The sequence below is a fragment of the Gymnoscopelus microlampas genome (genome assembly GCF_963454915.1).
Source record: "Gymnoscopelus microlampas genome assembly, chromosome: 7".
Lineage (NCBI taxonomy): Eukaryota > Metazoa > Chordata > Actinopteri > Myctophiformes > Myctophidae > Gymnoscopelus > Gymnoscopelus microlampas.
Genome location: NC_139944.1, coordinates 53,553,476 through 53,569,603, shown reverse-complemented (window position 1 = coordinate 53,569,603; position 16,128 = coordinate 53,553,476). Strand labels below are relative to the sequence as shown.

Here is a 16,128-nt window from a genome sequence, read left to right as displayed (position 1 = left end):
GGGTCCAAAGTTCAAATGATTATTTTTGCCTGAACATTTTGAGAACCAAGTCTAAAAAATAACCAAAATATAATATTTCACCGGGAATATAAAATCCATAAAATAATGATTACATCATAACAGGACAAATGGTACCAAGAAGGTGTATGAATACAAGAGGAGAACAAAATATTAAAATAGATTATGAACCACTTTAAACCCCTATATACTAATCATACGACGCAAAGCAAAAATAGCTGATCTACAAGCTCACATAGAAAAACAATAAAATGATGAAGAAACGATTCTGGACTCGTGACATGAGAGACAAAACAGAAGTGTGATCTACTTGAGGTCACACAACTCAACAGTGGCTCCAGAATATAGATCAAATCCAACATGGAGGTTGTGTGTGAACGTGGTGTGGACTGTGTGGAGGAGAGTCATGGTGTCAGACACAAAGAAGGACAGAGTACCTGCACTGTGGTCCAGGTACACTCCTACTCTGGAGGACACACAGCCTGGGATGTTAGTTTCAATGCCTCTGTGTATGAACATATAACCTTGTTTCCTACACACTAAAGACCATGATTTATCATTGAATCCGAATTGACATTCATTAAGAGACCCTGTTCTGCTGATATCTTTATATGAGACTGCTATATGAACACCGTCTCCACTCCACTCTACCTCCCAGTAACAGCGTCCATTCAGACCCTCTCTACTCAGAACCTGACTATATGTAGTGAATCTCTCTGGGTGATCAGGATATGATTGTGGGTTGTCCATCCATGTTACTTTTCTGTTCCCTTTAGACAGAGACAGGTATTGATGAGCTGTGTTTGGATCCAGTGTGATTGGACGTGAATAGTGTAAGAAGTCAGCTCTGGTCTTGGGTTCTCGTGGTGTTGACAGTAAAGCATCCACTCTGTTCACTGTCTCTGAGACGTGTGTCCCTCCTTCTGTAAGAATGTCCTCTAGTCTGTCTCTCATCTTGGACACGGCCACAGTCACATCTTCAAAGTATCTCAGAGGACGGACATTGCTGCTGACTGGGTGTGTAGATTCACTGATCGTTGAGAGGGAGGAGGTGTAACGCTGTAGAAAATGGATGTGATCCTCTGTGAGCGAGAGCTGCTCCAGCTCAGCATGTCTCCTCCTCAGTTCAGTGACCTCCTGCTCCACACGCCTCCTCAGTTCTTCAGCACGACTCACTTCACGTTCCTGCTGCTCTCTGATCAGCTCCCTCACCTCAGAACGTCTTCTCTCAGTGGAAGAGATGTGCTCAGTAAAGATGGCGTCACTGTCCTCCACTGCTCTGTCAGCACAGTGGTTGATAGACTCCACCTCCTGGTGAAGCACCGTCAGGTCTTTCTCTCTCTCCTGGATTCTCTGTTGGATTTTCCGCTGACTCGTATCGAGCTCCTTCTGTCTCTCAGTACGTTCTGCTGCAGCTGAGATGGTATCGTGACCTTTGTGTTCGTCCATGGAACACAGAGAGCAGATAAACTGCTGATCGGTACGACAGAAAACCTTCCTCACGTCGTCGTGACGAGAGCAGATGTTCTCCTGAAGCTCGCTGGAGGCTTTGACCAGCTTGTGTTTCTTAAAGGCAGGAGACTGATGGTGAGGCTGGAGGTGAGTGTCACAGTAAGAGACCAGACACTGAAGACAAGTCTTCACAGCTTTCAGTCTCCTCCCAGTGCAGACATCACAGGCCACATCTCCAGGTCCAGCGTAGCAGTGATCAGGAGGAACATCTTGGAGTCCTGTTGATAGATTGATACATATGTATTTATCAATCTGATAAAAATGTATTTCATTGGTATGTGCCTGTACCCTCATATTTGGTAGCCTATAGGAGCCAGCATGTCTCCGCAGCCTGATAACTATTGTTTTTGTTACTGTCTATCTGTCTTAACACCACTCTGTGTCAGACTGCGTGTGTAACATATTGTTTCCCCTCAAGATAACCTGCCACACGGCCTTGTTGTTATAAATATTGTGCATAAATGAGGTCGCAACGACTCTGGTTGCCTAGGAGCCACAAGATAGACAGACAGCTGGGATGGCAATGACGTCATTAGAAGGATGAACCACCGTTTATCACAAAATGTGTTTACATTTCTGTACTCTCTGTTTAAACTTCAAATCTGGAAGCTATCATTAATAATTTTCGACACTTGTAAGATATTTTCTCTGGATAGACCTTTAATATTTTTGTAATAATGTCTTACATATATAGGTATATATATATATATATATATATATATATATATATATATATATATATATATATATATATATATATATATATATATATATATATATACAGTGGGTGACCATTGACTTTGTCGTTTTTTTTCATTCTTCTCATGCGTTTCATGCAGGGCATGTATGATTTCCACTCTGTGCCACTAGGGGCAGCAGCGGTCTACTGCCTACAGCCCACAGCAGACAGCAAGAATATATTTGTTACTAGTTACTGTATATCCTCTCCAAACTGTACATACATTACTTTACACTTTTGTATTATGTTTTGACACTTGCTTTGGAAAATGTAAACGTATGTTTTATCATGCCAATAGCTCATTTGAATAGCAAAATTGTTTGTTTTGGGGTTTTTAGGCACTGTTTTTCCTAGAAAGACAGAGAAAGATCCTGTATGTTGCTTACAGTACAAGTGATGTGATGTGATGTGACATTTATATTAAGCAAATAAAGTTAGATAGCATGATGCTGCGCTTAACATTAGTTTAATTTTAACGTCTTAATTGATAAAACGAGACGGGAAAATAAACGTATTTTTTTCTCTTGCCAATAGATTGGGTTTTCTGTTCAGCGTCGGGCAGTCAGGAACGCATCTCTGTCATTTTAGAAATGTTCAGACACACATTGGTTTCTGTCTGTCTGTCTCAAAAGTCTGTGGAGAGAGAGAGAGAGACAGACAGACAGACGTCTTATATGTTTTTTTTTTCTCGCATCAATTGTTGTGTAGTAATATTCCAACATTTTCCTCTATAAATGAAACAGCCCAGCTAGTGTAGCGGTTAAAACTGATGTCCGGTGATTTTTCGACCCGTGTTCGAATCTCACGCGATGAGCATACAAATTATTCATTCTCGTCTATTAGTTTGTATTGGCCAGTGCGTTATATATATATAATGTATGTATAATGGATTAATATTCATAAAACCAACAGACAGACTTTTATTTTAAAACATAGCAGATCTACAAGCTCGCAAAGCATCATGGTGCAACACTTTGTGAGCTTGTAGATCGGCTATTTCCACTACTACTTTATGGGACACTGCTCTCTCTCTCTCTCTCTCTCTCTCTTTAGTTTGATGAACATTGAACCTCATAATAACATCACTCCGTTCGCGACTGCATACAGAACGTGTGTCGGCTCTGATGTTTATTAGACAGCATGGACCTCCGCTCAGGTCCTGGAATCCAGAGCCTTATGTCAAGACTTGGCTGCGAGCACATCGCACGGCAGAAAGCACAAAAACCAAAGTGGCACAGCCTGTCATGTCAGATAACCCCGAGCCACTTTGGCAGTTTTTATAAGACAGGGGTTATTGGCGTCTTTTTGGTTTGTTTTATTTTATTTCCTCGTTTATAATTATTTCCTCCTCAATATTGTTTAAGAATTAATGTGCTATCCATGACATGCTGTCACCAGTTTACCAGTTCACTGTCTGTTATTTAATGATGATCGAATATTGGCTAAATGTTTACAATTTCTTCTGTCCAAACAATGAAAAGCACTTAGAAAAGGCAAGTGAGTCTCTCTTTAATTAAGCATGATGAGCCATGTGTTTTCCACAAAACAATTGAATATCATTGAATATAATGGCACCCTTGTCATACTACTATGTTATTATAGCTTTCAGTTGGCCACCACAGGCACAGACAGTGCGTTTTAGCGCAGCGCGGCCTGGCGCAGCGCGGCGGAGTGGTTGCGTGCGGGGGGTCGGGGGGCTTTCGTGGGAGGGGGGGACGGGTGGATCAGAGCTTAACCCTAAAACCGAAATAAAGTAACAAAAAAAACTCCAATCCGCTCAAGAACCGCGCTCCCCCACTTCCAAAATTAGCACTAGCCTACAACACTGGCCCTTGCCAAACCGGTTATGTTAATGTATGCAGCCTATTCCAAATAAGCCAAGTGAGGAACTCTGCTATCAGGTTCCCCCTCCCCCCTACAGTACCTCTGTAGGCCTATCTCTTCTATCAAAGTATTTGTTCAGATACAAATTCAGAGCGGCCAATTTTGATATTTTTAATGCGCCTACATGAAGTTAGAGGGATGGGCAGAAATGGTGTAGGGTGTAGGCTATTTTCAACTGTTAATGGGTTTTTCTTTCTTCACAAATGAATTCTACTTTGTTGTACAACAGTGTCCCATAAAAGCTCACAAAGTGTTGCATCATGATTTGAATTCCGACTGAAAACGCCACCCTTGCGTCTCCGTGTGTACAACCAAATACGCATCTTTCCTGCACCGATGACGCTTGGGGCTTTTACAGCGCTGCTCCTACACTACCACGCACCGTCAGCAACAAGTGGACATGGAGTAAATGTACTTAGTTACTTTCCGCTTAGTTACTTTCACGTGCATATAAATGAGCCACGCGGTTTTATAAGAATGAAAACAAACGCCTCGCTGTTGGCCATGGATCACATGACGGTCGTCTGTTACGGTCATGGATGAACTCAAAATGTTACTCGAGTTCAATCAAAGTAAAAGTACAAAAGTATTGGCAAATATACTTAAAGTACTGAAATATTTGAAAATAGCTGATCTACAAGCTCACAATGCGTCGCAATGCGTTGTGAGCTTGTAGATCGGCCATTTTCAAATAGACTATGTGAAATAGGGCAAATAATGTATGTTTTATGTAATGATTTATATCTGCAAAGTAACTAGTAACTAAAGCGTTCAAATAATGGTAGTGGAGTAAAAGTACAATATTTTCCTCTGAGATGTAGTGGAGTAGAAGTAAAAGTAAAAATAGCAGATGCGTGGGATTCGAACCCGGGTCGTAAAATCACGCGACATGAGTTTTAACCGCTACACTAACTAGACTATTTCATTGACAGAGGAAAGAGGTACAATGATACTATACAGAAATTGATGCGAGAAAAAAAAACATATAAGACGTCTGTCTGTCTGTCTGTCTCTCTCTCTCTCTCTCTCCACGGACTTTTGAGACAGACAGACAGACAGACAGACAGACAGACAGACAGACAGACAGACAGAAACCAATGTGTGTCTGAACATTTCTAAAATGACAGAGATGCGTTCCTGACTGCCCGACGCTGAACAGAAAACCCAATTTAAACGCTCTAAGCACACGTAATTATTGCTAGTTATTATTATTATTATTATTATTATTATTAATATAAGACATCTATCTGTCTGTCTGTCTGTCTGTCTGTCTGTCTGTCTGTCTGTCTGTCTGTCTGTCTGTCTGTCTGTCTGTCTGTATGTATGTCTGTACGTCTGTCTCTCTGTCACAAAAAAAGTGACTCCAAAGCGGCACCTTGTGGTAGTATTTGGAACTTAAATTTACTGCAAAGCGGGTGAGGCAAATGAGTGAAGTGATTCTCTTATGAAAAGCGACAAAGTCAATGGTCACCCACTGTATACATACATACATACATACATACATACATACATACATACATACATACATACATACATACATACATACATACATATATATATATATATATATATATATATATATATATATATATATATATATATATATATAAATATAAAATACGTCTTTTTGAAGATATTGTATTTTTGGTGTTATTTTTTATGCTATGTTGATGAATTGAAGACCTCAATGGATTTTATGTTATCCTTTTAGACCATAGGCCATATCTTTGAAAACATTTTAAAATAGTTCAACTAGCCGATCTACATCGACACGTTGTGAGCTTGTAGATTGAATATTTGAACTATTTGAAAATGTTTTTCAAAATAGTAAAAGAAGACAAAGAAGTTTAGGGATAATGGGTAAGGTGGCGACCAAGACGGGGCCCCAAGTGTATAGCTGTACTCGAGCTGTTTGCATTTCTGTCTGATAAAATATTCAATCAATCAATTAAACAGAGTCAGTGAGCTGCATTCACAAGAGAATTTAAAGGTATCACCTGTCTTCTTCAGGCTCTCCACCACCTCAGCCAACATGGTGTTTTTCTTCAGAACAGGTCTTGTGATGAAGGTGTGTCTGCACTGTGGACAGCTGAACCTCCCTCTCTGATCATCCTGGTTCCAGTAACCCTTGATACACCTGCTGCAGTAGTTGTGTCCACGGGGAACAGTCACTGGATCCTTCAGTAGATCCAGACAGATAGAACAACACAACTGTTCCTGATCCAGTTGAACTCCCTGCTGCGCCATTTTAGTACAACTGACTGTATGCCTGTCTGTCTGTACTGTGTTTATTTAGCCAGTCACACAAGTAATGCAACTAATTAGATCTCCCCTTGTAAAGGGTATTGGAGCAACCGAGTTAGCGGACACAGCTCAGACCTGTGTCTTTGATGATTTTATTATACTAACATTACAATACAAACATAGCCTACTCTAACACTTCTAGGCCAATAGGTTATAAACCTAGAAAAGGAAACATAAACAACAACACAACAACAAATTATTGACATGAAATATACACACAAACTGTAAAACATATCAGAAATACATACATTTATCGTAATGTAAACACTCTCAATTCTTACCGTCAGTCTCTCGGAGCTTGCAATGGAAAATGACGAACACAGCAATAACGCCCTGTCAACTAGTAACACTGATGCCTGCAGGACACTTCGTACTGATCAGTGAGCATCCACCCTATTTATTATGGGTTTGGTCTACCCATGTGGGTGTAACATTCTGTTGATTAATCTTGTTAATCAACAGAATCTGTTGACTTGGTTCTGTCTTAGATGACGCAACTCAGGCTCAAGCACTGTTCTTTAACAGTGGCTACTGTCCTTATCTGATCTAATCAATCAACTCTCTCAACACTCTCATGTGACATGTACAAAGTCCCCTGGTTTCAATAGTGTAGTCACAGCTGTAGCTTCTTAGAATTGCATATACTTGTACTTATAATGGCTAAATATCCTTGCGACTAAATATCTGTGTGTGTGTGTGTGTGTGTGTGTGTGTGTGTGTGTGTGTGTGTGTGTGTGTGTGTGTGTGTGTGTGTGTGTGTGTGTGTGTGTGTGTGTGTGTGTGTGGTTCCCTCTGTGGACAGCTATTCTCCGGCACCGTTGGTTGGATCGCAGCCAAACTGTACACGCACACTCCCTGGATGCCAGAGCAGAACCTCTGCACCAAATTGTTCACATGGGCCTGTTATAGCGCCACCAGGAGGCCGTTTTTTGCTAAACACATTTTGTGACAGTACTCCTACAGATTTTGTCCAAACATCACACAAATCGGTACACAGTATCTCTATAGTCATTAAACCAAACGGGTATTTTAGATTTTTCCATCCTGATTGGCTAAGACTGGCTTCCAAAGTTTGCAGGACTGCTCCGTTTTGAACAAAATGCCTCAAATCATGAACACAGTGTGCGTTTTCCGTGAAGTTCTACACGCTCATTCCCACTAGGCTGAGGAAGAAATGTCACTTGAACATTTTCCAATCAGCCTCATGGTGGTGCTATAGCAGCCCAATTTGTGTTTTTACCTATAACTGCACTGATCTCTGTAAAACGTTGTATGCTCACTAGAGCAGTGGTTCTCAAACTTTTTTATGTCAAGGACCCCCAAATTGACACTTATAAGCCCGCGGACCCCCATTTGAAGAAATATGCCAAGGACACCCATAAGAGAAGATGTTTACGGCTCTAGCAGTGATGTTCAACCATTTTAATTTCAAGGACCCCCAGTTTGACATGCATTTAGGCTACGGACCCCCATTTAATGGCATTTCTATCTCTGGGACCCCAATTTATATTGTAAAATCAATGTTAATTTAACTCAGAGAGTGTACACTCTCTGAGTTACAGGCCCATAAGGGTCAATTTGGTTCCTAAATATCCATTAGCTGGGGACCCCCTGGAACTCCCTCAAGGACCCCTGGGGGTCCCCGGACCCCACTTTGAGATCCAACGCACTAGAGGCCAAGGAAAAACCTTTGCACATCTGCCTTTTAAAGCGCCACCAGGAGGCCGACTTATGTAAAAGAATATATATATATAATTACTCCTTCAGATTTTCACTCAATTGGTACACATGATCTCTCATATCATCAAGACAGATGTTTGATTTTTCATATTCCATCCTGATTGGCTAAGATTGACATCTAATAATCCTTGCATGGCATTAAATCACTAAACACTCATTTGTATTAAACATGCCTTCATGAAGATGTTAAATAAGAGCTCTCTCTCTCTCTCTCTCTCTCTCTCTCTCTCTCTCTCTCTCTCTCTCTCTCTCTCTCTCTCTCTCTCTCTGAAACATCCTCAAGAGACAACTAGTGACGACAGACATGTCAGGTCAGCAGAAAAACACTCTGGGATCCCATTCAGTAAAAAAGAATACAAAATAAAACGAACGTTGGCAGAATCTGTGTTGAGAGATTAGCAGAAAAACAACACAACACAACACAACACAACACAACACAACACAACACAACACAACACAACACAATACAACACCAGGCATAGATTCATTCAACTGCATTTTCTTCTCACTGGTGCATCAAACAGAAACCACCACCAGAGGGCGACGTAGCTCCTTTAGAATGTATGTTGAATCCACTGGGCAGCATAGAGGTACACATGTCTCCTTTCCTAATCTTCTTACAAGGACCCTTTGCCAAATGAACCTTCTATAGGCTCTATATTATGCACAGCAGCCATATTGTAAAGGAACTGTGCCTCTTCCTTCACAGGTCTTACCAATGATACTAATGAAGGCTCTGTTCCATTCTGGTCAAACAGAGTCAGGGTGTTGACTCACTGGAAACACTCTGCTACACCAGTGGGTCTCAAAGTGTGGTCCAGGGACCCTCATGGTTCCTTGTGGGGGGTTCTAAATGGACCCTTACGGGGCGTGTAACTCTGAGAGTTATGGGGGTCCTTGAAAATAGCAGTTGACTGACTCCTAATGTGTCATTTATAGTGTCATAGTAAATCAGTGTCATACATATTGTGAAGAAAACCTGGAGACTGACGTTCAGTAAGTTGGGTCTTATGATCAAAATAAGAACATTATAATGGTGTGTAAAAACTACATGTAAAAGTACAAAAGTATTGGCATCAAAATATACTCAAAGTACCAAAAGTAAAAGTACCAAAATGTTTGAAATAGTATTATAACTTATATCTGCAAGTAACTACTGTAGTAACTCAAGTTTTCAAATAATTGTAGTGAAAGTAAAAGTACAATATTTGTCTCTGAGATGTAGTGGAGTAGAAGTAAAAGTACTGAAAATTGGAAATATTGAAGAAAAACATCACATGGATGCAACTGGGACGTATCATCAGTGTTGTAGCCTGGGGTCATAGGGTGTTTCGGGTATCGCAACATACAACATACACCCTCACCCAGGTGACCCATCCAGGGTTGATCAAGCCCCGACTTACGTCCCAGTAGCTACCCACGGTCAGTCCTATAGGGCAAGACAGGGCCACTCAGTCCGCTTCTCCGGAAGTACTCTGCCGGGACTCTGGGAGGCTCTGGCACGTGGAGGGACTAGGCTCTGTGGGTTGTCTCCTGGCCGGGCTCCTCCTTCGCCTCACCAGTACAGTAAAGTAAATACAGTAAAGTACAAATCCCTCAAAATTGTACTTAAGTACAGTACTTGAGTAAATGTACTTAGTTACTTTCCACTACTGGGTGTCATTGATTGAATTCCCCCCAAAATAAGGCCCACATTGTGTCTCTTATCAGTACATTAAGCCTGGGACAGGTCTTATAGTTTACCAATAAGGGACGATTCCTTACTTCAAGGGACGGTGAGCCTATAGCTCCAGATCCTAAAGAGACATTTGGTGTCTCCCAATACAAACATACATCATGAAGGAATCAATTTAAACCCCTTTTTTTCCCTTTTTTTTTTTTGTTGTAGCCGTTGTGACCTGAAGCCAATTCTACAAATGTCTCCTAAATCTCAACGGTATTCTGAAAAACGTATGTTTCTATATCAGTGGTGCTCAAACTTTTTCATGTCAAGGACCCCCAAAATGATATGTATTTGGGGCCGCCGAACCCCATCTCAACCCCCGTCGACCCCCGTTGTTCCAGGGACCCCCCAGAAGCAAAGACTTTTAAAAATGTTCGCTTTAAAAGAATATACATATTGTATATTCAAAGAGTTGCACACATTTTCACAATAAAATAAAAAATAGCAGATCTACAAGCTCATAGCGCGGCACAGAGTGCCGCGCTATGAGCTTGTAGATCTGCTATTTTTGAATAGCCCAAAGTGTAAAATAATGGTTATAGTTAAAATCTAAAATGACACCGATGCGTCCCCGGTCTTAAAGGGTTAAAGCTCACTACAAGCTCACAACACATGAGCGTGTAGATAGGCTTTTTACATTGTTTTTGAAAAATAAAAGTTTTTTTTGTTGTAGAAGAATCCAAAAATGTCATATCATTGTGACCCACAACAATGGGTGTCAAAGCAGCGATGTAGACTAGTAAATAAAACGTTATCTATCTGAACCTTTAAGCGGTTACGTTCATTTAACTAGATTAAAAGTTGCTGTGTCAACCTTTCTACACAGACTGTTAGAATAGAAGAACAAAGCAGAGATCAGAGATGTTTGGTTTGTTCATCTTTAATGTCACTTTATTCACAAAGACTATGTATACTGTGTCTTAGAGCAGTGCTGCTCAAACTGTGGGCCGGGACCCCCGGGGGGGTCCCCACATGATTATCTTAATGTACAGTACAACATTGTTTTCTCACTCAACAGTAAACAGACCAACATACAGTATAAGTGTATACAGGGTATCTGCACATTTATAAAGAGACCATTTAAGGACTTTTAAGACCTTTTTAATGCAGATAAAATAAAAACTAGAAAAAGTGCTCCTCGGAGCACAACTCTCCGCTGTTGGGAATGTTGGGAATGTTCTATCTGTATAAGTGTCCTATCCGTCCTGTCTGTATAAGTGTCCTATCCCTCCTGTCTGTATAAGTGTCCTATCCGTCCTGTCTATGTAAGTGTCCTATCCGTCCTGTCTGTGTAAGTGTCCTATCCGTCCTGTCTGTGTAAGTGTCCTATCCGTCCTGTCTGTGTAAGTGTCCTATCCGTCCTGTCTGTGTAAGTGTCCTATCCAATTGTTACAGTATCCGCCATTTCTCAACCATTTCGTGATTGTTCCTGTCTTACCTCACTCTTACCAGACTTGTGTTGGGAATGTTGGGAATGTTCTAATTCTTATGTTCTAACTGTCCTATCCATCCTGTCTGTATAAGTGTCCGATCCGTCCTGTCTGTATAAGTGTCCTATCCGTCTGTATAAGTGTCCTATCCGTCTTGTCTGTATAAGTGTCCTATCCGTCCTGTCTATGTAAGTGTCCTATCCCTCCTGTCTGTGTAAGTGTCCTATCCCTCCTGTCTGTATAAGTGTCCTGTCTGTATACTGTACAAGTATACTGTGTAAGTGTCCTGTCTGTATACTGTAAGTGTCCTATCCGTCCTGTCTGTGTAAGTGTCATATCCCTCCTGTCTATGTAAGTGTCCTATCCGTCCTGTCTGTGTAAGTGTTCTATCCGTCCTGTCTGTATAAGTGTCCTATCCGTCCTGTCTGTGTACTGTAAGTGTCCTATCCGTCTGTGTAAGTGTCATATCCCTCCTGTCTATATAAGTGTCCTATCTGTCCTATCTGCCAATTATGTATCAGCCATGCAGCCATTTCGTGATGGTTCCTGTCTTACCTCACTTTGACAGTGGCACAGACACTGTCAAAGTGATGCCATGTATTTATACAGTATTTCACCGTATTGTCACGTGTCACGTGAGGCTTGACCAATCGGTTTGTCATATTTAGAAAGTGAAAACAATACTCTCCTGCGGAGAGTAATAAGACCATTACAGCGTCAAAAGTAATCAACAAACTATACTATAAAAACATGGTCAAACATTTGCCAAGTTGTCAAATATGACCTAAGAAAGAGTTTGTAGATCTGCTATTTTGACAATATTTATCTGTGGAACCGAGTCAGCCTCAACTCCTACAATTTCAAGTGTTTATCAGGGTCGGGGGTCCCCCGTTCAAATATGATTATTTTGGGGGTTCTCAGTTCAAATTATGATTATTTTGGGGGGTCCCCAGTTCAAATATGATTATTTTGGGGGTCCTCAGTTCAAATTATGATTATCTTGGGCAGTCTCCAGTTCAAATATGATTCTTTTGGGGGTCGTGGCCTGAACATTTTGAGAAACAAGTCTAAAAATGTACAAAAAAATAATATTTCACCAGGAATATAAAATCCATAAAGTAATGATTCCATCATAACAAGACACATGGTAGCAAGAAGGTGTATGAATACAAGAGGAGAACAACATATTAAAATAGATTATCAACCACTTTAAACCCCTATTATACTTCATCATTCGACGCAAAGCAAAAATAGCTGATCTACAAGCTCACAACGCAGGCTGAGAGAAAAACAATAAAATAAATATAGCTGCAAGCAGCAATGAGCGGTTTCGAGAATAATGGCAGACTGGCAGACTGTGACAGAGTGGCAGACTGGCAGACTGGCAGACTTTGACAGAGTGGCAGACTGGCAGACTGTGACAGAGTGGCAGACTGGCAGACTGGCAGACTGTGACAGACTGTGGCAGACTGGCAGACTGGCAGACAGACAGACTGTGGCAGACTGGCAGACTGGCAGACAGACAGAGAGTGACAGAGTGGCAGACTGGCAGACTGTGACAGACTGGCAGACTGGCAGACTGTGAAAGAGTGGCAGACAGACAAACAGACAGACTGTGACAGAGTGGCAGAGTGGCAGACTGGCAGACAGACAGACAGTGACAGAGTGGCAGACTGGCAGACAGACAGACTGTGGCAGACTGGCAGACAGACAGACAGTGACAGAGTGGCAGACTGGCAGACAGACAGACAGTGACAGAGTGGCAGACTGGCAGACAGACAGACAGTGACAGAGTGGCAGACTGGCAGACAGACAGACTGTGACAGAGTGACAGAGTGGCAGACTGGCAGACTGGCAGACAGACAGACAGACAGACAGACAGTGACAGAGTGGCAGACTGGCAGACAGACAGACAGTGACAGAGTGGCAGACTGGCAGACAGACAGACAGTGACAGAGAGAGAGAGAGAGAGAGAGAGGGAGAGGGAGAGGGAGAGGGAGAGGGAGAGAGAAGGTGAGAGAGAGAGAGAGAGAGAGAGAGAGAGAGAGAGAGAGAGAGAGAGAGAGAGAGAGAGAGAGAGAGAGAGAGAGAGAGAAAGAAAGAGAGAGAGAGAGAGAGAGAGAGAGAGGGAGAGAGAGAGAGAGGCAGTGAGAAAGAGAGGCAGTAAGAGAGAGAGCGAGAGAGAAGAAGTGAACATGCATTAATTAACAAAGTCATGATTTTTGTTCAGTAAATTATATTTGGACCGGTTAAATTGAGGTTTGAACCAGGGACCTATAGACTTGTGGGTAGACAGTGTAAAGGATAAGGATAATTCCAGGTCCGTTCATGAAAGTCCTTGCGGTCTTGTTTCCAATGAGGGCCTGTGAGCAATTAGGGGTTAAGAGTCTTGCTCAGGGACAAATTTCATTTCATCGACACATTTGCTGGCCTGGCCTGGAATCGTACCTGGGGCAACCAGGGCCTCTGGCTCCCTAGGTGGGCTCACTAACCACTCAGCTATGGCCACAGTACAGACTGAGCCATTGGATAGACAGAATTGGATTTCATATGTGGTAAGTTATCATACAGCATGGGTTGCTTATTATATACATACAAGCTCATAACGAGTCACATTGTAGATCGGCTGTATGTGGTTACTGTAGGTGTTGTATTAATAATTACATCTGCAAAGTAACAAGTAACTAAAGCTGTCATCTGCTGTAATTGCAGTAGAGTAGAGTAGTAAAGTAAAAGTACCTAAAAATTGTACTGTGCATGTGTGATTGGTGATGAGTGAGAGGGATGGATCCAATCCATGGGAATAGGGGGAATTCCAAATGATGATCACCTCAACGCATTGTTGGGGACAGGGATCGAACCAGCGACCTATGGATTCACAGGCTGCCTCTCTTCTCATTGAGCTAGAGATATGGCCTCCCTGATGGTGTCTGTTGACACTCTCACACTCTACTGGTGGAGCTATTGAATCGACAGCATCAGATAGTGAGAAAGGAGAATCCAACAACACAAAACAAAAGGGCAAATGAATTACGTCATACATTGAAATTAACTACTTTCAAGTATGCATTTCTCGTTATCTTTAACAATTGCACATGCATTGATACAGTCATGTTGTGTGCAATGCAATTGAGTTGAGGTCTGCATGAGGTGAGATTTGAACCAGCGACCCTGTGGTATCAAGGCAGATGATTAAGCCATTGGGCCAACAGACCCGAACTGATGAAAAAGGAGTTCACACACATGACACACTTTCACGCAAATTGCTCAGAAATGCTGGATTTAAATGTTTTTCAAACTGCTCAAAATTGCAGACAATTTAAGGGCGGAGCTTACTGGTCAAAGTGATAGATATGTTCCTCATTGATACAGTCATGTTGTGTGCAATGCAATTATAATGAAGTCTACCTGAGGTGGGATTCGAACCAGCAACCTTGTGGTTTCAAGGCAGATGATTAAGCTATCAAGCTATTGAACTTACACACCTGAACTAGTGAAAAAGGAGTTCAAACACATGACACACTTTCACGCAAATTGCTCAGAAATCCTGGATTTAAATGTTTTTCAAACTGCTCAAAATTGCAGACAATCTAAGGGCAGAGCTTACTGGTCAAAGTGATACATGTGTTCCTCATGAGTCAAGGCACATGTGTAAGCAGGTTTAACGGCTGTCGGCCAAACGAGGCATGACTTTTGCCTGTTTAAAGTTTGCATTTTCAAAAAATTGCTATAGCGCCCCCCTTTGACCAATTGGAGTAAGATTGGTTTCAGTGATACTTGGAATGACCTTCTACAATATTGCAAAGTGTCAAACAAATGCGAGTCTGCATGTATGTTTTAGGGGCAGATGAATAATTGTCATAAAACTGCAATTTTCATTGGCTTATAAAAAGCTTAACGTTTTCACTTATGGAAAATCTGCTTGCTCACGTCTGTCGGCATTGGTCATTCATTGATACAGTCATGTTGTGTGCAATGCAATTGAGTTGAGGTCTGCATGAGGTGAGATTTGAACCGGCGACCCTCTGGTATCAAGGCAGATGATTAAGCCATTGGGCCAACAGACCCGAACTGATGAAAAGGGAGTTCACACACATGACACACTTTCACGCAAATTGCTCAGAAATAGTGGATTTAAATGTTTTTCAAACTGCTCAAAATTGCAGACAATCTAAGGGCGGAGTTTACTGGTTAACAATTGCACATGTATTCATTGATACAGTCATGTTGTGTGCAATGCAATTATAATGAATTCTACATGACGTGGGATTCGAACCAGGAACCCTGTGGTTTCAAGGCAGATGATTAAGCCATTGGGCCAACAGACCTGTACTAGTGAAAAGGGAGTTTACACACATGACACACTTTCACGCAAATTGCTCAGAAATCCTTGGTTTAAATGTTTTTCAAACTGCTCAATATATTTCGGAATGGAAACTAGTGGAAAATAGTCGATCTACAAGCTCACAACGCGTTGCTATCTAAAAAGGTGTGAGATTGTAGATCGTCTATTTTCACAAGAAAGTATGTCATACATAAAAAAAAACTACTCTCAAAAGCATTTCGTGTTATTGTCTAAACATTGCACATGTCTGAATTAACAGGGTCATGTTTTGTACAATGCAATTTAAATGTGAACTGTAATAAGTGGGATTCGAACCAGGGACCTTTGGCACATGAGACTCACACTCTACTGGTGGAGCTATCCAATACACAGCCTTAGACAGTGAAAAGGGAGAATCCAACAAAACAAAACAAAAGCGCGAATGAAGTACATC

General features: G+C 41.5%; 1 protein-coding gene across 1 annotated transcript; it reads right to left on the bottom strand.

Annotated features, from left to right (window-relative positions):
* Positions 1 to 217: 217 nt before the first annotated feature.
* Positions 218 to 6,423, bottom strand: LOC311049192 (E3 ubiquitin/ISG15 ligase TRIM25-like). Its single transcript, XM_084062685.1, has 2 exons — positions 6,151 to 6,423; positions 218 to 1,748 (listed from the first exon to the last, which is right to left on the bottom strand). Exons 1-2 carry the CDS (start codon positions 6,398 to 6,400, stop codon positions 325 to 327), a joined length of 1,674 nt encoding a protein of 557 aa, XP_083918811.1. The 5' UTR covers positions 6,401 to 6,423; the 3' UTR covers positions 218 to 324.
* Between the last annotated feature and the right edge of the window lie 9,705 nt (positions 6,424 to 16,128).